Consider the following 24104-nt stretch of genomic DNA (forward strand, 5'->3'; position numbering starts at 1 on the left):
TTATTATACTTTATGTTTGTTTTGAAACGCATTCTAATTTATGAATTATTTCTAGTCAAATATCCAGAAATAGCTTAAATACCACAGGAACAGAAAATTTGTGAGATTTCCATGATCTTTTTCTATTTGTCCCATACAAACTTATGTTCCATCACCTATAGGTTCCGTGGTATAGCTAAAAATTCAAAAACCGATTTTTGCCGACATTTGGTATTTTGTGTACTATATAATTGGACTAACCTTAATTATTTTCGCTGAAATCTGCTATTATTACATCACGGCATTCCAACCCGATTGTGAACCATTGTTCCAAAATTTTCACGATTTCTCTGATGGAAAACTAGTTCTATAAATTAAATATATTAAATTGAACTAATTTGTATTATTCATGGAATAACCTGTTCACTGCATGCATTAATTTCGGTTTGAGGCATTATTTATCATGGAAAAATAGGAAAGGTTGTGGAAATCTTTGGCTCTGTACCTGTGTAATTAGCCTTTACCCTATTTAATATTTATTCTGCTCATACAATTCTGGCATATAAACAACAAAAAAATCACAAGATTTCCATTTAAATGGAATACTAATGTCTAACTATTTATCTTATTAATGAATTTTCATTAAATTATGGTTAATTTTATGCTATATGATATCAAAAGTATTTGTTTTCATTTAATAGCCAATAAATTGGCATTCATATTATTTATTTGATACCCGATATAAAGAGAATAAACCGCTGATGGCCGCTTTGATAAAATATTTTCTTGTGTACTCTGAGAGGAGAATGTCAAAGCGATAGGAATTTCGTTATTGGTCGCTAGGAAAGCCACAGACAGGGGTAAAGTATATATTTTGTGACGATATGCAGCACTTGCTCCGGGGCCTCCGCTCCATCCACCTGGCAGCCGAACTCCGGACCGGAGTCAAGATGGATGCCTGTGAGATGCGGGAGAAGCTGAAGTTTGAGTTCTCGGCGGACAACCAGCGGAGGGTCAAAGCCCTGCTCGCCTGGTATCCGGAGGCCGAGTGGAAGGGAGCCCTGCTGCCCCTCCTGGATATTGCCCAGCGACAGCAGGGATGGCTCTCGATCAGCGCCGTTCATGCCGTGGCCGAGACCATTAAGATAGATCCCATGAAGGCCTACGAGGCGGCCCAGTTCTACACGATGTTCTTCATGAAGCCGCGCGGCAAATATGTGGTCAGTGTTTGCACCTCGACGCCCTGCAAACTGCGCGGTGGCGATGAGATATTCGAGGCGTGCAAGAAATCTCTGAACTTGGAGCACGGTCAGACGACTCCGGATATGCAGTTCACCCTGAAGGAGGATTACTGCATGGGCGCCTGTGTAAATGCTCCCGTTCTGGCGGTCAACGATGATATGTATGAGGACCTGGACGAGAAGAGTCTGGGCGATATCCTGGCTGCCCTCCGAAGTGATAGGCTGCCGCCTGCTGGTCCGCAAAACGGAAGATTTGCCAGCGAGCCCAAGGGCGGACCGACCACTCTGAAGACCCAACCACCGCCGCCCGGCTTTAAGATGCAGGATCTGCCGGATCCGAGGACCAAGAAGTGTCAGTAGCCATTGATTAAGTCTTAAAGCAATAAATTCCGCCTGCCATCCGCAAAGCAATTCGCGGCCCAGACTTCCAGTGGTTCGGGGGTCAGGGTGTCACGGGTTTGCAGGTCAACAGCTGTTGTTTTGCTAAGCTCCTGCTCAACGTCCTCGCATTCGCCTCCGTTCGCCTGCCACTGCACTTTATCCCTGGCCAAAGGACATGCCTTGGATTTCTGCAGCGCTGGCACAATAAACAGACAGCAGCAATGACAAAGCAACAAAACAACAACAGATAAGGGCTATGATAGCTACCGCCGAACTTGAAATGCCCTTATATTGTGACAGAAACCGTTTATTTGGTTTCTAAACGCTTTGCTAAATATGGGTTTATTATTTTATTCCACACAAAAAAGGGACTTGAATACATAAATATGTTCTATATGTTTGTTTTCGCGTTTTATTCCCTTTTTGTATGAAATATTGTGATTATAAATTTTTAAATATTGCAGGTGAAATGAATTGAACAAGGATACTTCTAGAGAAAAAAAACTCACCGGGATAAAAACGATATGAGCATGGTAAATTTCTGATATACGCATATCGTTATTACCTTGCAATACCGGTTTCTTTATCTCGGAGATTCTCTTATTTCGAAAAAGAGAACAATAAGCAATATGGCGACTTAAATTACGTGAGTGGGAGCGAGAATAATAAATTCTCACAAATAAAAAATAGAGCGGAACTAAAGTTACATGAGTGGGAGGGAAAAAGACATTTGAAATTCAAACTGGCCTCCTTAGAACATGTTTTTTTTTATTTCGAGCATATCATATCAACATCAAATAGATCATCAAATCAATTTTTTTTGGGTGTACAGTTGATAAACCATTTTCATTAAAAATACATAGTTAGTAGACGTTACCCTCAAGAAATTTCAACCCAACGGCTTTGGTCCAACTGATTTGAATAACTTTGCGGCAAGGGTATAGCCAAGCCCCATGTCCTGTCAGCCATGGCAGCAAGCAATCCGGTTTAGTCTTGTCCTTTCGCCTTCACCCTTTTGCCACCTCCCGGTTGCCCTCGCCACCACTTCCCACTCCCAATCGGCACTCCCCTTTTGCGGTTTCGGTTTGACCCCGGGACCCGGCCTGCATTCTAATAAAATGTTGCCAGCAGCGAACAACCCGCGCAACGAGCAGCAAACAACGGGCAACTGTAAAAGCTGGCGGCGATGGCAACAACCCGATATTGTTTTGGCCAAAATAGTTTTAATTGTTGCCTGCTTCCCAGCCATCGCCGGTGCCGTTCCTTTGGCACTCGCACAGTCAAATTACAATGGGTATTTTTCAGTTTTCATAAATCTGATTGTCGCCCCACTTCAATGGCCATCAACAAGCGGTTGCCAGCTGAAATGCCGGCTCGCCCGCCCACATTTCCCCAAACCATTGTCCCATCCCCTTTCCATTTTCCCCGTCGCCTTCCATTTCCCAATCCTCTCGCCGCCTGTCCCAGCGCATGGTGTTGAATTTTTAAATGAAAATTGTTGCTATTGAAAGTTTTTAATTTGTGTGCGTGCGTTTTAATTTTATTTCGCGTCGGTGATATTTTCATCAGCAGTTCGGCTCCCATGACTTTGGCAGGCCATTTGGCATTTAAACCAAAATATAAGATGGGTAAGATTATGGATATAAAGGATACATTTGTTACATCCTGTTCTGCAAAAATTCAAATATAACTTAAATTATTTATTTTTAGTCAAATTGAAATTTTAATTAAAAATCGATTTAATTTTACATTAGTAAGCTCTTCGCTGAATTCTTATAGACAGATTGTTATTTAAAATTGTAAATTAAATAATAATTTCTTACCTACATACATTTAAGCTATGTTGATTGTATTAAATACATTTTAATTTCAATTGACGATGAATATGAATATTAACAATTCATAAAGGTGTGCTCAAAATAATAATTTAATTATGTGAGAAGTGGAAATGTCATATAACTTTACGTTTCAATTACTGTTTTATGTCACGTAATCGCAATGAGGCCTGTTTTAAATTAATTACAATCTGTGGGGTAGAGGCAACTACTTAAAATTTCGCGTACGATCTGTGATGCCCTGAATGGACTACTTTGTATTTCTAATTGCAGCCTAGGGTGTGTAATGTTCTGTTTGACAAAGGCTCCATTTTCCCGGCTTTCCGTTAAGTTGTCCCCCGGCTCGTTGGCCCACTCCAAAAGGCGGGTCGCATTTTGCGTGATTTTCGCCAGCAAAAACGGCACCTTTGGGAAATTAATATCCTTTTTGGGGGCCGGGGCACGAGGCGAGTAACCCGGCAGGAGTGCCAGTTCCAGTGCCAGTACCGGAGTGTAGCAACAGGAGCCCGAGGACCAAAATCACGTGGCTGGAGCGCGTGAGCAGCGCTTGAACTTTTTGCGGCCACGTTGCACGTCCACGCCCCCAATTCCGCCCCCATTCCGCTCGATCCGCTCCACCGCCCACCGCCCACGGGTCAGGGCTTTGTTTTAGTTGCCGTCGCTGTCGTTGACAACTTTTGTTGCCCTCGAACCGCTTACCGCTCTCATAACTGCCGACAGTCCTGGGTGTCCTTGCCGTTATCCCCGCCAGATTGTATGGCCTTTGACCGCCCCCACACGCTTTGCGTAACTGCGCGTTCTTTATTACTTTTTTGGTTTTTTTTTTCTTCGCTTTGCGCAATTACTCGTTACATTATTGCATTTCCTACTGCTGATATACACGCATAGTTGACCGAGTCGGAGCCAAAAAGGATGTTCCCATAGCCAGAGCGAAATAATTAGAAAACATCTCGTCGACAGGGGAAGGGGAAGGTTAAAGAAGGATGCGCCTGGTGGCCACTTCCAATTGCCACTTCTGTGCATCTGAATGAGTTGCATTTTAGCATTTCTCCGCTTTCGCCCCGCGGCTTTGTCGCCCTCACAAAAAAGTTTTCATTTGCATGTTTTTAGTTAATTGAATTTATGCAGAACTTTCCGCTTTGGTGCTCTGGGCAACGGCATTTATATAAGCGCCAACTGGCTCAAAATATTAAGCATACGCCCCGCAGGTCCGCAGAGCTTATTAGCCGCGCTTCTGCTTCGAGTTTCCATAGAGCTCTTACACCCTGCCAAAGCCATTTAGCGGGACGACTGACTCTTTGACTCGGCCAGCTGCGGATGGCTTCCTCTCGGTGGCTTTGATTTCCTTTTATGTGCCAGCCATAAAGTCCAAAGAGTCGAGAACCGAAAGGAGCATCAACTTTATTACATTCCAGGAGCAGGAGCATCGTTGGAAGCCATGTCATCAGCTGGCCATAAATGCCTCCACTGCTTGCCCCAAGCTCATTTGATACACAAAGAATATTCAAGATTTTCGAGTTCGGTTCTGTGTTTTTTATCATGATCTTATTCTTAAGTGTTGTTCATTATATCAAAACTATAATATTTTCTGATCATAAAATGGTCTATTTATAATAATCAACTTCTTTATTTTTATAAAATATTGGTTTATAATACAAATTGTCATATAACTATAATATATGTCAAGGGGGATTGATTCTTAGTTTGACTGCTGAAGAAATAGAAAATTTATATATTTCAATTTTTTTTTTTTAGTTGTTTTATTTGATGTTTATTTATTTTTAAGGCTTTTAAGTTTGACACTCCATAAAATATTGTTCCATTTAAAACTTCACTTTTAGTTGTATAACTAGATGATTATGGTCTTAGCTAATTAATAAAAGTTAAATATAGCTGATATATTTATTTTACAGCAAATTACTTCTAATAAAAAAATACATAAATTCTAAATAAAAACCTAAAATACCCATTAGGTTTTTATTGGCAGATATTTGCAAATTTTAAAATAAATAAATAAATGAAATTGTGAAACTATTTATGTTATTTTGTTTTTTTCCCGTGTACTCTTCACACATGACACTGCGAAGACTTGACGGCTTTTTGGTGCGTTGTCAGCCGCATTTAAATTTGATTTTTATTAAGCGCAGAAATCAAAGTGGAAAATTTATCTTCAGTTCCGCCCATAATGGTTGTCTATCTGAGCATGCCAGGAATATTTCAGGCTATTTTCTTTGCTCATCCTTAACGCAGACTCTCGTATATAAAAGCAATTTTATTGTTCAAGTTGTGCTGCTCGATAGGATAAGCCCCTCATTTATGCCCGTTGCCGGGCAACATGTTGCCGCTGCTGAAGTTGCCTCGTTCGGTTGCCGATTCCCACACCCCCGCCCCTATGTGTCCCGCCCACTTGTGGGCGGCTTGGTAGTGGGAGTGGCAGGCGGTAACTATTAAAGTGCTGTTAACTTTATTATTTCGAGCACTTGTTGTATAATGTGGCAACGCTGTCATGGCAACTTGGAGCCATAGTTTTCTGGGAAAAAACAAAGAACAACAGCAGGACGAGGAAAACAAGTCGGAAGGACGAGGACCCAAGTCATAATTTGTCAAAAGATGCTTGGCAAATATTTGTTACAAAATACGTTTTCTATGCTCAGCTCCCCCACTTCATAACGCAAGTTTTGCTGATGTAAATTCTTGACTTGCTCCCCCTCATAAAATATATTACTTTCAACTTTATTTCTCACAAGTGGCTCGGTTAGAAAAGTTGCTTAATATCAAAAAATACGATTAAACAAAGTTTTCGGCTTCAATGCATTTTTTAATTAAAACATCGATATGTGTAGGCAAACTTATGGGTTTATCGTCTGTTTTCTTATTATTTTGTGTATTTTTTGAATCGAATATAAATGTATGCGTGCCTTCTCCTTTGCCATTTCTGGCCACATTTGCATTTATGAAATTTAATATTTATAAAATGTATAAATGTAAACCTTAATTTTCCATAAGTCAGTCAGAATTTATGACAGGAATAAGTTACATTGTTTGTTGTATAGTATGCAATACCATGTTAACAAGAATATTATTTAATTAATTCGAATACGAAATGAATAAAATGCACTTCAGGGCTTACACATTCAAAAACGCCATTTAATACTTTATCAATGTTAAAGTGGCTGTAAGCAAATTTATATTTAATCTTTAACTTTTATTCTTCATTTATTTTATAAAATTAAAATACATTAAATACCATTGCCTTTATTATGAAATTAGTTTCAATTTATTCCAATCTATAATGCACTGGGTTTAAGATTTGGTTGTTGAGTTGTATTCTTATTTCGAGCCGCGATGCCCAGTCGCAACCCTTGAGTATTGAATATCAACAAGAATTGCGTTTGGACAATCATAGCTAAAAATCGAATTAACCAAATATTTATATATTCTCACTCCGAAGCGAAAGCTTTTTCATCCGGTTTGGCTGTGACTGTGGGAACTTGACCAAGCTGCTCCCAGGATATCGACTGACACTCTCTCCGGGAAAATTGAGGGTCGGAAAATCAAGGGGGTAAATGGGAGCATTGTCAGCTGCGCTCCAATTTTCCATTTTCGTTCCTCGTCTGCATTACAAGTGAACTTTTTCGCTTGCAACTTAATACCGAGATGGCGATGCGATGGCGATGGCGATGACGATAGCGATGCTTGCTTAAAGTCTTTCACTCTATTATAGTCAAACACACCCAGCCATGGGATGTGTGTGTATAAGATGAAGAAAGATATAGGGGGTGGCGGCGGGGTAGGGTGTTCAAGTTTAGTGGGGAGCCTGTCAGCTTGGCTTGGGCCATAAAGTGTCGGAAGAATCACAAAATCATTGTAAATGTTGAACGAATCTCGTATTACACGCAAGGGGCTGGACGTCAGGACATTTTAGGGGGAGAATAGATTGTAGGGGTGATGTGATGTGGCGGTGGAAAGTGGGAAATGCCACCGCTGACACTTTGGCTCGCCTTGCACTGCACTTCTTGATTAAATTTTGCACTGAAAATGAACTTGGTTTACTCCCGCATACTGCCACGTCTTCAAGCTCGTCCGGACGGACAGCTGTATGTCCTCGCTTCTTTTTTCCCTTTTTTTTGCCGGCTTCCAGGAGCCCGGGTTTGGCGTGTTTTGTGGTTTTCATTTCAGTCTCAGTTCCAGCAGGCCAGCGATGCCACGCCACGCTTTTATTGTGGCTTTGACCGCTGGCCCATTGTTGCTAACTGCAAAATGCATTGCTGCGTGGCCGTTTCCTCTGCTTTTCCTTCGCCTTTTCTTTGCCATTTTCCTGGGGGCTGCTCCTTGGCTCCGCAATTTCCAAGGATCAGATAGTCGTCCGTGTCGGGCAGCTGTTATTACAATATCCCTTCCTGCGGTGGCCAGGAACGGCTGAAACGGGTTGCCTTCGAGATAACAACATCAAACCGTTCGAAGCGAAGCCAGCAAACTCACCCCAAGTTTTGTGGTTATTTCTTCTGCTGTTTGCCATTAAACTTGAAATTAAATTGTCGTTCCATTCTGGATCCAATTTTTATGCCAAAAGGGAGCTGGCCTAATTGGAATTGATTGAAAGTTATTTGATGTTTGGCCTTTTTGGCCCAAAAGGGATATTGAGCTGAGGTCCCCAGTCTCTTTCTATCCGGCGATTCAGCTGTCTATCTCGCTCTGCCCGTGTGTTGTTAATAGACTTTGTTGAACGCAATTAACATAATTTAATTATGTGCTTGGCATTAATTTTACGCACGAAATTAAGTGTTGAATTTTAAGTGTGTACACTTTAATTGAGCGACATTTTTATACACTCCCCGCACACAAACACGTGCTCTAAGGGGTAGCATATTGGGTATGCTGGACTGATCAAAATGGACAACGAATATTAGAGACTAGACCCCTAGTAAGTTAAAAATTAAAAATATTAAATGAAAAGAAATATTTTTTAAACTATTTACATCACAAATATTTAACTTTGTGGTATAGTCTGGTTTATATATTTTTTATTGGTTCATTTTAAAGGGCAATACTTTTAAGAGCTGTACATTCAAAAGCCTAACCATCTTGATAAGGGGTATTTATGGATTGTAGGCCGACCTTTTTTAAGCCTAATTGTTATGGCCCCTCTACGGTATGCGACCAATAAAATGCCTGTACTAATAACAATGATATTCGGGGTGTGGGCTTTGCCGTGACTAATTAAATTAAACAAAAAGTAACACTCACTCTTGCAGAGAATGGCGATGGCTGTGGAGTTGGGACCGAGGAACTTCTGGGAACTGTGTTTGGGGGACTGTTGCTTTTATGGGGCTATGAAACGTTACCCCTCTTAGCTTTTACATCCAGGGGAGTCTGGCGCCGCCTTCGACATTAAAAGGGCTTCGGCGCGGGGCTCGTAAAAAAGGAGATGCCTAATAAAAATGCCACAGCACGTACGTCAACCTGCAGGCATTAGTCCTACTTACCGCTCACACACACATTGTCCTATCTGGCTGGATGAACAAAAACAACAACAACAACAACAACAACAGCAAACAGGACACACAAGAAAACTCATCGCTTTTGTTATTAATTTGCAAAGAGCAAACTTGTTCCTTGTTCGCCGGCAATATCCTGCCAGAAATGTTTGGCTTCGAGGAGGCTGGCAAACTCGGGGAGTAATAAGCTGAAGCCTCGTCCTGGGCCATTCTTTTATTTAGCTATTTGCAAGCAATTTGATTTTGTTTTTATGCCCTTCGTGTTTGCCCAATGTATCAAAGCCGTGAACCCTCTGCACTGCAAAGAAATGATTAATTTGGGCAGATAAATTAATGTTGGCAATACTTTAAATGTAAATAAAGCAAGGATATGTAGGAGTACTAGTCTTTTGAAGAGCTCTTATGTTACATTTATGACTAACACAAGATGGGTTTACCAAATAAGTTATTAATTTATTTTATTTAAATATATTACTAAATATTTTAAGAAAACAAAAGTGGGGGTTAGGTAGGAAATAAATTTTAATATATATATTCTTGATAATTCAAGTTTATAGCATAATTGTGGACAAAAACTTATAAAATTTCTAGAGATTAAATATATTTATATTTAATAATTATTATATTTTTAAGCACAAAAGAGTCCTCTGCATCAGATTAATGGTATTTCTACATTTCTTCCTGTGCACCCATCACACTTTATCAAACCGCCACGCATCCCCGAAAAGTTCGCATCCGCATAGTGAGCATCCGTATCGAATTGCAGTTGGTCGCCGGTCCATTAGGCGTCCACTTGTCGCTCAGTGCTTTTAGCCAAAAGTGGATGGGGAAACAAAAACAATACCGAATACCGAAAAGCGAACGCCCGCAATGCCAAATATTGTTTTGGGCCGATAGCTTTGCGGCAGATAGACGGCGCTATCAGAAGTCGACGCTTTGTAAATTGAGCTGCTAATGGCCCGAGCACACAATGCCAAGCAAATACAATGGCTGATGAGCACAAAGGCACAAAGTATTAAAATAAATGTATGTATAAACGGCCAAGGAGCAAAAGGAGCAGAGAGTGTGCTCGGGTTCCCAGGACAACGGCATCTGGAGGCCAGGAGGCAGCCACTTAATCCCGCCAAGATCCGCCTAAGCAACTTTATTAGGCCACGTCGACTGGCACTTTGGCGGCACTCGAGTGCCAACTTGAATGCACTTAGTCCTGCATCTGGAGCTCCGGTTCCTGCTGCTCCGGCTAAATGCCGTTGCCTCAGTAGCCTTAGTTGCCTCAGTTGCCGGTGCACCTGACAGTAGTTGGCTTCTTGAAAAACTGCCATTAACTTGTTACAACTTCCGGCGCTGCCTGCACTTCCTGTGATAGGCTGAGTACCTGTACCTGGGCAACCTACCCCGTACTATCTAACTTTTTGCCATTCTCCTTTATTTTATTTGAGCGCTTAACTTTTGCCAGGACTTCCTGGCGCCCACTTCATCTTCCTCACACCGAAGGACGCATATTTAGTTGACATTGGGCGTGCTCATTGTTTACCTGGAGCTGGAGCAGAAGCCCCTTGACAGGATCGCAGCCAAACAATTTGCGTCAACGGCACCTGCTTCACTGCCTTTTCCCACCTCTCCTCTGCTTCACTTTCCTTTCCTTCAAAAGGCCCGGGAAAACTGCCAGAGTTTCTGCTCACCATTCGCCATCGCCATCATCATCATCGTCGTCGTCGTCATTATAATGAGAAAATTGTTTCAATTATGTTTGTGTTTAGTTGCTTCAATTTGCTAAGCAACATCATTAAGTGCCGTAACTTCGCCCCCACTCATAAAAATATAATTTGAGTTCAGTTCAGTTCGGCTAGGACAAGGGTAGTTTCGCCCAGCACCCAGTGCAAAAAGTCGGGGGCGAATAATGTACTATATATGAATAAAACAGCACACATTCTGGCGAACGCAGAAAGAAGGAAACTAAATACAAATACAAACACAAATTGCGCACGTGAAAAGTTCACGTTCACGTTCATGCCACCCACGATTTATAAAAGGGGTCACAAAAATAGCAATTGGAATTACGATGAATAAATGAGAATATTATCTTTAATAATCTTTAATCGATTTTTGTAATACCTATTTATATATTTACTAATTTTCAGCGTTTATTGCAAATAGATTATTTTTTATTTATTTGAAATAATGGTGTTTGTGTCTAAATATGTTTTTTATTAAAATAATTATAATTATTTTAAATGAAATAAAAAGGTATTTTAAAAACCTGTTACGCTATAGCTTATAAGATAAGTTAAATTGAAAGGTATTATAATTTTGAACGCCACTGTTTGGCCCTTCTGCTCCTGCAGTGTTGGCGATGTTTTCTATTTCTGGGCTCACGTGGCCATGACGGCGCCCAGCGGAAGTTGCCGCCGCCAGAGTCTGAATCTGAGTCTCAGCCAGAAAGAGAGGCAACGAGTTGCTAATACTTTGATTTTCCCGCACAACAAAACTTTCACGAGGATTATTTTCACATTACAAACAAAAGGGAACACCAAAACGAAACTACAAACAATAATAATAATAACCTAACCAAGCGGAGAGTCGCTTTATGGCTTCCGTTACCCTGGAGAACTAAGTATGGGATCCTCTGGATTTGGTTACTTGTTTGTTTTGGAAAAATATTTATATATTTACTTATTATATTAATTACTATTTTAGTTGTTATGTGCAATACAAAAGTTGGTCCGCATCAAAACCGCGTAAAAAAAACACAGTTTTGATTTTCATAAATTAGGACAACAAATTATTAACATTTTTGGGTTTAATGGAATGAACATTTTTAATTTACGAAACTTTATTAAAGGCTTGTTCACGAAGCAGGGAAACTACTTTACTTTAAATTCCTTTTCCCGAATAACCCTAAAACCAGTCGAACCACTTCCTCTCTAATTTAGGTACCTCAGACAGCTGTAAAATGGCGGTGGTATGTAAGTTCTACAAAAGTTCTTAGTTTCAGCCACCGTCAAATGCAATTAAAACCCATTCCGCATAATTGCTCTGCGCATGCTTATTATTTTGGTTAGTTTCGGTGAGGGTATAGAAACGAAGCGTATCCATTTCGCTGGCATCCCTTTTTAGGCTCTAAAACTAAATCATAGACAAGAATAACCTATTGTCTGGGGTGACTTCCGAAATATCCTTGCTCTTGTGCATGTGTATATAACAAGTATTGAGTCAGAGGCCAAAGGCAATTTATGGAGCATATTGTGCCGTTGGCTGGTATCAGTGCAGGAAATCCCACAAAAAATCTCCTTTATTGCATGCACAGCACGTTTCATGTGTTTGTCTGACTGCTCCTGCTCATGCTCCTGTCCCAATTCCTGCTGCTGCTGGAGGTCCTGTTCCTGCTCCTGCTCCTGCTCCCTCCCCCTGCTGCTCCTTTGCCAACGTTCATTTGCAAGCAATGTGATCAAGCCTGCAATCTGCAATTTTAAGCAGAAAGCCGAGAGACGCCCAAAGGTACCGGGGGAAGGCAAATAAAGTTTAATTTGAATGCTTCTGTTGAACGTCACACGCTCGGGGATTGGGACAGGGATTGCGACTGGGATTGGGCTGTCTGTGGGCGTGCCCCGCCCCCAAAGGATTGCCCCTGCGACGGGGCACAAAATCAAAGTTATTTGTATTTATTTGCAAAATCGTGTGGCGCGTGCAGGAGCAGCAACAATGCCCCGGACATGATGTACGGCTATATATGTGCGCATGGTGCAAGAAGTAGTTTCGGGCCAAGTTGGGAGTGAGATGTTGTCTGAGGCCGTGAGGTACGAGCACAAGGTGAGGGCCCAGCTCGCTTCATTGCCTGCGATTGCCGTTGCAATCTGCTTATTTGAACCAGACGAACCGAGAGAAAATACGTGGCCATTCCGGTTCAAAATTGCCATTCAGTTGATCTGCATAATTACAGATATTAAGCATGGTTTGTCGTTCATCGAAAACCAATATATACTGTATTTTAATATTTATTTAGTATCAAGTGCCCAGCTGGTATCAAAAATATGAAAATTGGTACTTGGAAAAAGAGGAAGACATTTAGCATGAAAAATATGTAATGTTTTGCCTAAAAAATTTGATTTGAAACGATGATCAATTTGATATTATCTATTTTTAATTATGATTCGATATGCGGCATCTTAATTTGATATGTTCGAAATGTAAGGAACATGTTCCAAGTACGCTATTTCGAATTTCTAATGTGTCATTCCTGCTCCCACTCATGCAACTTTAGTCGCCATATTGCTTCTTTCTAGCTTTTTCGAAGTCAGAAAATCTCCGAGAGAGAAATCGGCAAAATGACATAATTTAATATCCATTTTACCAGTATTGCATTGTAAAAACGAGTACCAGAAGCTCACCATGCACATACATTTTTGGTTTTGGCGTGTTTTTTCTTGTGAGTTATTTATTAGATATTTGTTGAATTTCCTAACATTAGTTAAACATAAAAGTCATCAACATTTTCTCGACCTTTTTTCTCTGTGCAGTTGTACTATAGTTTGTGCCTGGTATTTACACTTTTGAGTCCTCAGTCTGCTTTGTATTTAGCATTGCAGCACGTTACAAGTGCCGAGAAAAAAGGTTGACGTCAATATGAAATGCACCTCCCAGAGTTTCGGTCCTTTGAATTTTTGCACGCACATGCGTCACGTTCGTAAACCAGACGAAAACACGTTCCTCTAAGCAGAAGGACTAAGTCCAACTCTATTCAGAATTCAGCTATTGGGTCGTGCCAGCATGCATGGACACCTCTAGTCTCGGATTGACTTGAGCCCATAACTAAGTGGCCGCTTATTTACACATCGCATGGATTTTTCACAGTTTCAGAGCTCGAGTATCGGCCAAAGATGCTCCAGGGACTTAATTTTATTCGGTAAATTGATGGGTAGGCAAATACCTTCATCGAGTGATACACATTCTTATTTTGACAGTATTTTAATTTGTGTTTAAACGCTCGATTTTAATTGCTTTTCCTCCTTCAAATCATATTGACTGCTTATCAAACATTTATTTACGGACTTCGTCTGGGTGGTGTCTGCCGGATGGGATCGGCTTGGGTGCCATTGTCAGATCCTTGGCCGATTCCAGAGCAACGAGTATGTATTCCCTCTGCCGGAATGCAATGCATAAATTTATGGCATGTCGTTGCAGAGCAGGCAATTAAGAGGACTGAGAGTCTGAGTCTCTGGAAGGATATTCGAGGAGATTGGCTGGCTTGTTTCGGCTGAGCGTGTGCAGTGACTGCATAAAATGAAAATCTCAAAACCCGAATTCAAATGCGGCTCAATGCAAAACCAAAGGCGTTGCTCAGACTTCAGTTGTGGTACACGGAGAAAACCACAATTCGAATTCCAGATTTTGATCTCGCATTCGAGTAAGCAGATTTATTGTTCAATTAATTAAACAGATTATATTATCTGAAGCACATCCTCTTATGTCTTGTATTTTAATGCGATTTTATTAATGGAGAACAAATTTCAAGTTGAATAATACCCATATATTTATTTTGATTTATTTACCGCTTTTATATACAACTGCAATATAAGTATCTATATATTCTAAAATATTTTGGGAACTAAATCTACAAAAATCAAAAACTAAATTATACTTTTTAGACCTATTTGTTTTCTCTGTATAGCTGTTGCAGTTGCACTTGTTATCGTTGCTGTTGCAGCCATAAATAAAACAAGCGAACATGGCGATGGCGCGGCCAAGAACCCAGTCCCTGGCCCAAAACCAAACCCAAACTCAAACTCAAACTCAAACTGAAGCCCGGCCTGTTTTATGTGTCTGTGTTTCTTGTTTGTATGTAATATGATTTAAATTCAATTTGTGGCATTTGTTATCGATATCAAGACATGCCCACCCACGCACACACAAACACTCCAAGCACTGGCACACAAACAAACACACTCAATTACATGCAGTAAAATTTGTTTTCAATTATACATACGATATATGGTTTAGATGTCTGCCGTTCGTGTCCGTCGGCCCCATGTGTTGGTGTGTGCTTGTTGGAGGGCATAATGGGGCGTATACGCAATATTTTATGCATCAGCTTTAAAGCAATCCAACCCCAGTTTTCTCTCCCCCCCTTAGTCCTGTCAGGATTGTTTATGGTTTTCGACTCTTATGTTTAGCCTCTGACTTCGTTTTGGCATTAAGAACTGAAAAATTCACATTCGTTTTGTGTATCCTATTATCGGTTAAATCTTTATGGTGGCCGGTTGCGATGAAAGGCTTTTTTACACGTTTCGCCATCGAGACTTTACTGCTTCACTTCACATGCACAGAAAATAACACAAACACAAAGATGGGATACTACTTATTATTTAAAGATTTTTCAAAATATTTCTTAATATGGAAATATTTTAGGGTTTAAATTAAAAGTCGTGATAAGCAAATAATCTTGACTTGGTCCCATTAATAATAAAAATTGTATAAACCGTTTTTTGGATAAAATTATATAAGGATAAAATTAGTTACTAAAATGATTTTTATTTAAAAACTAAGTTTGCTTTGAATATCAAGTTGTGCCATTTAAAGCTACAAGTTCGTTAAGTATATCTCAAAAATTCCTTCTGTGTAGAAAGCCACAGATGTGGCCGAACAAAACCAAAACCACATATTCCAAAAAAACAGCCAGGAGTGCCGAAGCTTTTGGCAACTTCAACCGCAATTTACTCATTTCATTTTGAGTTTTGTGGTTTTATTTCGCTTACGAGCGAAATCCATTTGAACAAGAGCCCAACTTTCTGCGTTCTATTTTTCGCAGAGTTTTTCCCGGCAGCACACCCACTTAGCAGGCCAACTCCGAAACAAGCAGACCCCATCCGCAGTACCCAACTTCAAGTGGCAGGAAAAAGGAAAATCCTTTGCTTTTAGCCTCCTGTTCGCTTTTCGCTGTTTGCTCAGCGAAAGTACAAATTGCATGGCGCCCAGCTCATTAAGAGTCGACATGCAATTATAAAAGCAAGGCAAAAACTCAAACGGCGTTGGCATGACGCCCGAAAACGAGTGAACGGATCAACGGGCCAACTCAAATGAAAGTCAATTCGGCTCAAAGGCAAAACGGTTTATTTCGTGCGAATACGTTCGCACAAAAGTCAGTCAAAATGTGCGTCATTACACACAGATATGTGTGCACAGAAAAAAAATGCGCTCAATATCTTTTTTTATATTTAATAATTATATTAATACTACAAATATATAATATTTTTATAATATTAAGTAATTATATATAATTTGTACCTTGAAATAATAAGTAAGTACATATTTGGGTTAAATAACTTGACTTGATTGGAATACTGATAAAAAACCCTTTAACAATGGAAATGTCTGATTTTAATATTTGGGATGTTGTTTTGAAGATATACTTGTTAAAATACCAACTCAATGGTTATTATATCTTGAATACAAAATTTTCTTACTGCATAGTGTGAGTGTTTCACGTGTTGGCCACTTGACTCATTAAAAAGCCGAAGGTTTTTTCACTCTCCGCCGTGTTTTTTGTACGGGTGTGCGGGTGAGTGTGTGTGGAAAAGCGCTTCAATTGCAGTTTCAGTTTTCAACTTGCCCTTTGCAACTGCCCCGAAGTGTTGATGAAAACCCCCCGTCAGCCCGGTTCCCCGTTGGCCCAGCTTCATTTGCGCTGCCCTTACGTTTTCCATTTTCATCGCTTTTCCCACTTTTCCCCACCCCAGCCCCTGGCAGACATTTTCATGTAGCAATTTGTAAGCGCTTTTAAGCCGGGGCACAAGAGCTCGTTATGCCACTTTTCAATGAGGCAGCAGCGGCTCAGTTGGAATGGCAACAGGATTGGCGGGGGGAGTGGGGTGAGGTGAAGTGAAGTAAAGTACACCAAGGTGAGTGCTTCTGCGGCTCAACAGGTTGTGCATGTCGGGCCAAATTAATTATGCATTATGTACATTGGCATACGAGCGCATTAAGTTGCATAATTTGCCAGACTCGACGGCCACTTACCACTGTCCTTGCGGCTAATCCTCGCCAGCTTTCAGTCATTCAAAGCCACCAAGGCAGGCAGCTGCAATGGAAAAAAAACACAAACGGAAAAAGACAGTCAGTAAAGGAAGCTAAGTAACTCAAAGCGCCCCTTGCTCAATTCACAAATGTGACGGCACTTCCGCAGCTCACTTCTGCTAATGCTGATGTGTATCCTTTGTAATTAATAAAAGTTTCACCAAGATAGATAAGCAAGTTTGCCGGGCAAACTTTGCTCATTTTTGCACCCCACTTTAGTTGCGCTCCCCCTGGCATTGCATAAATTGCGTCAAATTAGACAGAAATATTTAATTAATCTCGCCGAAAGTTGCTTCATTGAATTATTTGCCGCCTTGGCCACGTTAATGTGCCAGCGCGGAGAAACTGTTGGCAAACTATTTTGGCCAAGAGTCATTAAACGCGATGTACAAGGCATATGGAGCATCCAGCTCTAGGGATAGCATAAAGGCAGTGGAGTTGATTTTGACGGAAATTTTCGGACTGATTTATTAGCCGGGGGAATAGGAGAAAAAATGGAGACTTGTTTACATAATCAAGAATACAAGGATTTAATTTGATTTTTAGAATGTCAGCAGTTCTTAATGGTTATCTTCAGCTCTGATTTATCACTAAATAAGTATGGTTTTATAAATCATGTTTAATACATATTTAGATTTAAGATTCGATTTAAAGGAAACACACAATATTATTATACCCGTTACTCGTAGAGTAAAAGGGTATACTAGATTCGTGCAAAAGTATGTAACAGCTAGAAGGAAGCGTATCCGACCCCATAAAGTATATATATTCTTGATCAGGGTCACTAGCCGAGTCGATCTAGCCATGTCCGTCTGTCCGTCTGTCTGTCTGTCTGTCTGTCCGTCTGTCCGTCTGTCCGTCTGTCCGTCTGTATGAACGCTGAGATCTCAGAAACTACAAAAGCTAGAAGGTTGAGATTTCCCACACATATTCTTTGGCTTCCTACGCAGCGCAAGTTTATTTTAGCCGAGCGCCACGCCCCCTCTAACGCCCACAATCGCCCACTAACGATTTTAAAATGGGTCCTGCGCCCACATCTTTAAAGATTTCCGAGAAGTATAAATGCAATTTTGTTGTGTATATTTATACCTATCGAAATGTAGAAGACATTTTTCAAATCGGACCATTCATTAAAAAGTTATACGCAATCAAAAATTATATATCTATCTCCCTCGCACTCCCTTTAGCTGAGTTACGATTATTAGTCGGGACACCAACCCGACACAGCGTTCGCACTCCCTTTAGCTGAGTGACGGGTATTAGATAGTCGGGACAACAACCCGACTATAGCGTTCTCTCTTGTTTTTATATTAAGTATGCTAATTTGCTTAAAATGTTTAGTTTTTCGCTATTTATTCTAAATGATTTGAAAATAAAGAACTTATTTTTTTGTTCTTGTCCCAATGACTTGAAAAAATTAAATGGTCAGTAAATTTGTACTTTAATAATGTTCTTCGAATAAAAGATTTCCTAATATTGTTCAAGAAAAGTTGATGTCAAAGTTCCTGGGCGGTACACGCCCTTAAATCTTCAGTGGGTTAAATTGTTTTGTTTTCCTCTGTGCAAAACAAAAGCTCCGTGAGCTTGGCAATTGTCATTAGGCGGTTTCGCTTCCCGCCTCGGAGTTGTTGGCCGCAGGAAGAGCGACCATCTGCCATTGACAAATGACACGATTTACATTATACTCGATGCAATTTTTCAGCATGCCAGCCGACATGTCAGCAGTGGACACAGCAGGCAGCCGAGCGGGCAAACAAATGATGATGATGCGGATATCTCCGCCTCCGCCGCCGCCGCCGTGTGGCGTGTATGCGAGGATGTGTGGGGATGTGATGCACGCGCCATCTTAAGCGGCGGAAACGGAAGTCATTTGGCCGACGTTCATGATGCCGCTCTGTTCATGTCGCTCCGTTTGCCGCTCGATGGCGCCGAGTTTTATGGCGAATGCAAATAGATACGCACACAAGTGCACATAAAACGTAATTCTTTATTTACGGCAGCTTCTTTGCCGCGACCTCCTTGGATCCTCCTCCTCTTCCTCCGCGTTCTTCTTGGCTAGGATTTTTTCTGCTTTTTGTTTTTAATTTGCACCACGCCGGGAAACTGTTGCAGTTCCCTGGCAGCGGAAGTGTTGAATTTCTTATGAAAGTTACAAACGTCAAGCGGATGGCGCTGGTACTTTGTCCTTAGTTTTTCGCTCTCATTCCGCCCGTTTCTCCCCGTTGCCATTTCGCATTTGTTAGTCGATAATTTCGTTTTGTTGTTTAGCGTTTGCGTTGTGCATTTTCGCTTCGCAAACGTTGTCCCCACCGTAATTGACATAATTTGCAAGCTTCTCGGGAGAAGCACGTCTCATAATGTATTCAAGTGCTCGCCAGCGAAGAAGCAAACCAATTTCAAACTAAGCCAAGTTTTCCAGAATATCTCTTCGAAAATTGCACGCTTTTTTCGTCTGCATTCACAGACGTTTCCCATTAGCCCGTATATACAACATCCCCAGACACGGTTTATGTATTTTGCATGGAAATCGTGCTACAACAGGGCCTTTTGACCGTCCACAAGTCGATAAAGACGACGGAAATGTCAACATGAAGACAACAAATTTGTAAAAAATTCTTGATTTATTTGGCCCCGAAACCACAGCAACAAAAAACAACGAGGGCTAAATGAAATGCTCTTCGGAGTCCGGAGTCGGGGAAACCAAAAGGAAGGCAGCTCATGCTGGGCTAATGGCACAGGGGGCGGGGCCACGCCCCTTGGCCATTCAATGCCGCCATCAACCACACAGCTCACGTAATGAATGCGAGAAAAGCCAAAGCATAAAAAAATTGCAAGGGAACCGAGATTGAGAATGAGTATGGGACTCGGAATGGGATGGTTCTTTCAAGGGTGGTCGTTCAGGGACTAGCCACCCACTGGGTGGTGCTGGCAGCGTGTGTGGTTGCCTGGCATATAATTTTCAGTGTTGACAGGCAGCAAAAGTTAATAACGCACCCATAGACGATAATGGCCAGTTCGCAACGATATACAAATAGTCATAGGCCAACACGGAGAAAACCAATCAAGTACTCTAGCTCTTTATTTCAAAATAATTAAAGCTGTCACTAAAGTTTTTATAAATTAACCTTTACTGTTAAATATCCCGTTAATTAGTTTATTAAGCTAAATATAAGAATAATATATTTAGTGTTAGAAGGAAAAGTTTAATAATGCTTTTAAATGAATTCAAAGAAATTTAAAAATTAAAATATTTTGAATTTTACTAAAAAATGGTCAACGTAAATATACATTTTTAAATTATAAAGGGATTTAGTTTTGATAAAAAAGTAAATTAGTATACTAGACTTTTAAGTTAAAACAAAATATTTATCGGATTTTTTGTAACAAAAAATTCGAGACTCCTTAGTCTTTAATTGTGACCAGAAATATGTTTTTTCCAGTGAAGAAGGCAGGACAGAGCTCGTTTGGGAGCGCAACCAACGATGTCCACCCTGTAATAGCGTCACAAATGACCGAGATTTAGCGGCGGCGAACGAGGGTCAGCTCCTGTCCTGACCAGAACCCCCGACTTTCGGCTCTCGGCTTCGAAGCCACCTACATCAATGTGGCTCTGGCAGCTGAGGCTTGGGGGACAGGAGATGATGTAGGTGGACTTCAATTCGATTGATGGGCTCTACTTCTTGCGATTAAGTGCAGGACGACAACAATCGACGTAGAACCGAGTTGAATATGTGGCCAAAAACGAGAAATGGAAACCTGGCTTTAAATTGAAAAGATAACCAAATGTAAGCAAATTTATTAGGGTTCTTTTTGCTTGTAAAATGGAAACGATTTAAGTCAGCTTTGGAGAAAATCTCCTTTAAGTGTCCTACCTGCTTGTAAGTTTCAAAAGCTTTCATTATTATAAGAGCTACATTACTAGCGTGCAATTTGCATTAAGTTAGAAATTTATATCGGAACAATTTTTAAATTGAAGTCTATTCAAAAGTTGTGCACCCTCTTTTACAAATTTAATTAAAAATCAAAATATGTATTTATCCCGAAATGACGAGCGATTTGCTCATGTTTTCCCTCCGCCAAATCAGTCGTTAAAAGCAAACAATTTTAGTGGCTGGTATTGGGATTTTGATGGCTCTGGCTTGGTCAGGTGGAACCGCCATTAATTTCGCGTCAGGAACACCGCGCGTCACGACTCCCACTCACGACACTTGCCATTTGGGTAAGTCCCTCCAGATTCCTTTCGCCGCTTCGCTAAATCGTGGGCAATTAACTTGCCTGATGACTCCTGCCAATCACAGGGAACTGACCTGGCCATGCTGTCGTCCTTTTTGGTCCTCAACTAAACTCCGACCCCGACCCCTTGCAGATTTTTAAACTGTCGTTGCGTTGGCCCTCTTGAAACTTAAATATATATATTTTTTGCTTTTTTTGTGCTGCGGTTTTGCCTGGACGGGGATTTTCATTTTAATTTTCTAAATACGTTGGGGGAAACTTAGCACACTGTGAAAAAGTAATATATTGAAAGGTATTAAATGATTTTCTATGGGTTGGACAAAATTCTGTTTTTCCATTTCCATTTTTGGAAACCATTAAGTAATTATAATGTGCTCAAACCAAATAGGGGTATATTTTTGTAAAATGTATAACCCAGCTTAAGCTACACATTTTGTTGCAGTGTACTTTAGTTCACCCTTTTGTGTTGCTTGGCTAAAATTGGAGTGCTTCTTCGGCGGGGTCGTACATTAAGGGGATTAGCGACGTTAAACGCTTTGATTTAGGATACGTGCGCCACCAGCGATATGCGATAATTAATTTCCAGCTACCTGGTACCTGGAAACGAGCACACATTCAGATTCAGGGAGGGAAATGCCCCATAAGGAGAAGCCCCTATGCAAAATGGGTATGCCCGGGTGTCGCCGCACAAAAGTAATAAGCTGAAAGCCTGACGATGATGAAGACATGGCACCGGAGTCATTTACAATGCTCCTGCGAAAGGATGCACAAGGCAGGAGGCAAAAAATGTGCGCCATTTTGGTTGGGTTGTCGCCGAAATAAGTCAGCCATTTCCTAACCCACCTTGCCACTTTCCCCAACCCCCCAACCACCCAGCCACCCACTTTCATGTGCATTCTCGCATAGGCGAAAACATAAAACACAATGCCATTGCAGAAGAAGAAGAAGAAGGAGCCGCGGCAAATGAACATAAAATGCCACTTACTTGTCCAACAGCCACGCCCCGAAAGAGGGCTGGCTGGGGGATGGGGTGGTGCATAACTTTTGCATTCTTTATGAGTATTCCTCACCCTGCGAACGGGTGTAAATGTGGGTTTGGTATTCGCGGCGACGGAAATTTAATGCCTGCAGCAACTTCATTTAACTTTTTAACCCAGCTCAAATGTATCTGGTTGCCGAATCCTTTTCTTTTTTTTTGTTCTTCAGGATCAAAAACACGAAATGGGTTAGGTGACAAAAGCAGGAATGGCAAAGGTTAAAGGGGCAGAGGGAAAAGGAAGGGCGGGACGAGCAGCGAGGCTTGCGGCTGCTGCCACACAATCTGCCATATCACTGACAGTTTTATCGACTTAACAAAACTAACTGCCATTAGTTTCACTTTGCTGCGAGTGTTGCTGAAAAGCTACGACATTTTCGCCAGCTCCCTCGACCGATGCAAAAAAATGGAAAAGTCGGAAGGAAGGAAAACTCCGGGTTACAGCAGCAAGACAAAGGCAAAATAAACACGGAGAAAAAAAGGGAACCGAGGAGCAACAACATCGACAATGGTCTACAAGGGAGATAAGCAAAATGGAACTTGGGACAGCGATGTGTGTCAGTGGGGGTGGGGTGTTCGCTATGCCACCCACTATACCACCCGACTGCTGCTGGCAGACGTTGAAAAATCACTTTAGCATGACCCCAAAATGTCTATTTCATTAATACAAATAAACCCGGAAGGGGCCGAAAACCGAACGAATGCCCCATGCCGCTCCATTCCAATAGCGGGAAAGGCCAAAACAAATCGTTTGTGCCCGTTGCAAGGACATTTGGACAAATTAAAATGAACATGAAAAGCGGCGGCAGATAAAGAGCAAATGGCCCTGGTCCTGCGATCCTACAAACTCCAAATCCTGTCCGCTATTCCGGGCACCGTCTCGTCCTTTCTTGCACGTCTTCGGCTATTGACATTAAAATTTGTCATTCGTTTTGTCGTTTCGCTTGCTTTTTTTACCACTCGATAAGATTTTGGCTCTTCTTTTGAAGGTATTTACACTTGGTGTTGAACTTTGCAAAAACAAATTTGAAATAATTGTTTAACCTAATTATTTATAAAAAAATTTTTTTAATATTTTTTTACTCTTAGGATATTCCTATTTATTTTACAAAAACCGGAAGTTAGATCTTAAAACAAGAGCAAAATTATTCAATAAAAACTTTGTTTTATGTTTTCTGCACTATGTATTTTAAATAAACCCCTTTGAAGCAATTTCGTGGTTTAAATATTATGGTTAGTTGGTTTTATGTTCTCCCATTAAAACTTAAGTTCTTTTTTACAATCGCACTTTGTTATACCATTTAAACAGAAAGGCAACCGTAATTTTATAGTAATTTTTTATTATCCAATGAAGAGCATTCGCATTTCGATGGCTTAAAGGCCAAAAATGTAGCGCCCATTTTTATTCCTTTGTATTTTCCTTCGTTATTTGTTTGTTTTGCATTTTCCTTCTTGGCGCAGGTTATCCGAACTACTTGAGATTCCCGGCACATGGCCAAGAACGCTGTCGTTGCCGCAAAATGGCTTAGATAAACAGCCGAAAACATGGCGTCTCTAATCGGGCAAGTGCTTGAAATAATTTTCAGCAAATTCGCTGTGAAAAGTTTTTCGATTGATGACCATGTCGGTCGTTCGCCTGCGGAAGCTGTCATTGTTTGTTCGCCGCTTCATTTATATTTGTATTTCATTAAAATTATTGCCTGGCTCTATGTGGGTGCTTCTGTGCGGCGGCTGTTCTTGTGTGGAAAACTAATTGATTGGCACAGTTTTTGCCGGGGCTTGATCGATTGATTTAATTTATTGTAAAAAGCTGCTGAAATTGATGGAGTTG

At 40.9% G+C, this 24104-nt stretch overlaps 2 protein-coding genes across 3 annotated transcripts in view; one reads left to right on the forward strand and one right to left on the reverse strand.

Moving 5' to 3' along the window:
• Window positions 1-776: 776 nt before the first annotated feature.
• ND-24L (NADH dehydrogenase (ubiquinone) 24 kDa subunit-like) lies at window positions 777-1632 on the forward strand. The gene has a single exon (XM_017155339.3). The coding sequence runs from the start codon at window positions 864-866 to the stop codon at window positions 1578-1580; it is 717 nt and encodes a 238-aa protein (XP_017010828.2). The 5' UTR covers window positions 777-863; the 3' UTR covers window positions 1581-1632.
• A 7524-nt stretch (window positions 1633-9156) lies between these two features.
• LOC108066749 (uncharacterized) overlaps window positions 9157-24104 on the reverse strand; it is a 45480-nt gene continuing 30532 nt past the window's right edge. Inside the window, exons 5-6 of one of the 2 annotated variants that reach the window (XM_070215420.1) lie at window positions 16948-17008; window positions 9157-9232 (exon numbers count right to left, since the gene is read on the reverse strand). In XM_070215420.1, coding sequence (XP_070071521.1) covers window positions 16987-17008 — 22 coding nt within the window. In that variant the 3' untranslated portion in view covers window positions 9157-9232; window positions 16948-16986. Of the gene's footprint in view, window positions 9233-16338; window positions 17009-24104 lie in introns of those variants that run through there. The other variant, XM_070215419.1, reaches the window with a different exon arrangement.

This window comes from Drosophila takahashii, chromosome 3L, assembly GCF_030179915.1.
Source record: "Drosophila takahashii strain IR98-3 E-12201 chromosome 3L, DtakHiC1v2, whole genome shotgun sequence".
NCBI lineage: Eukaryota > Metazoa > Arthropoda > Insecta > Diptera > Drosophilidae > Drosophila > Drosophila takahashii.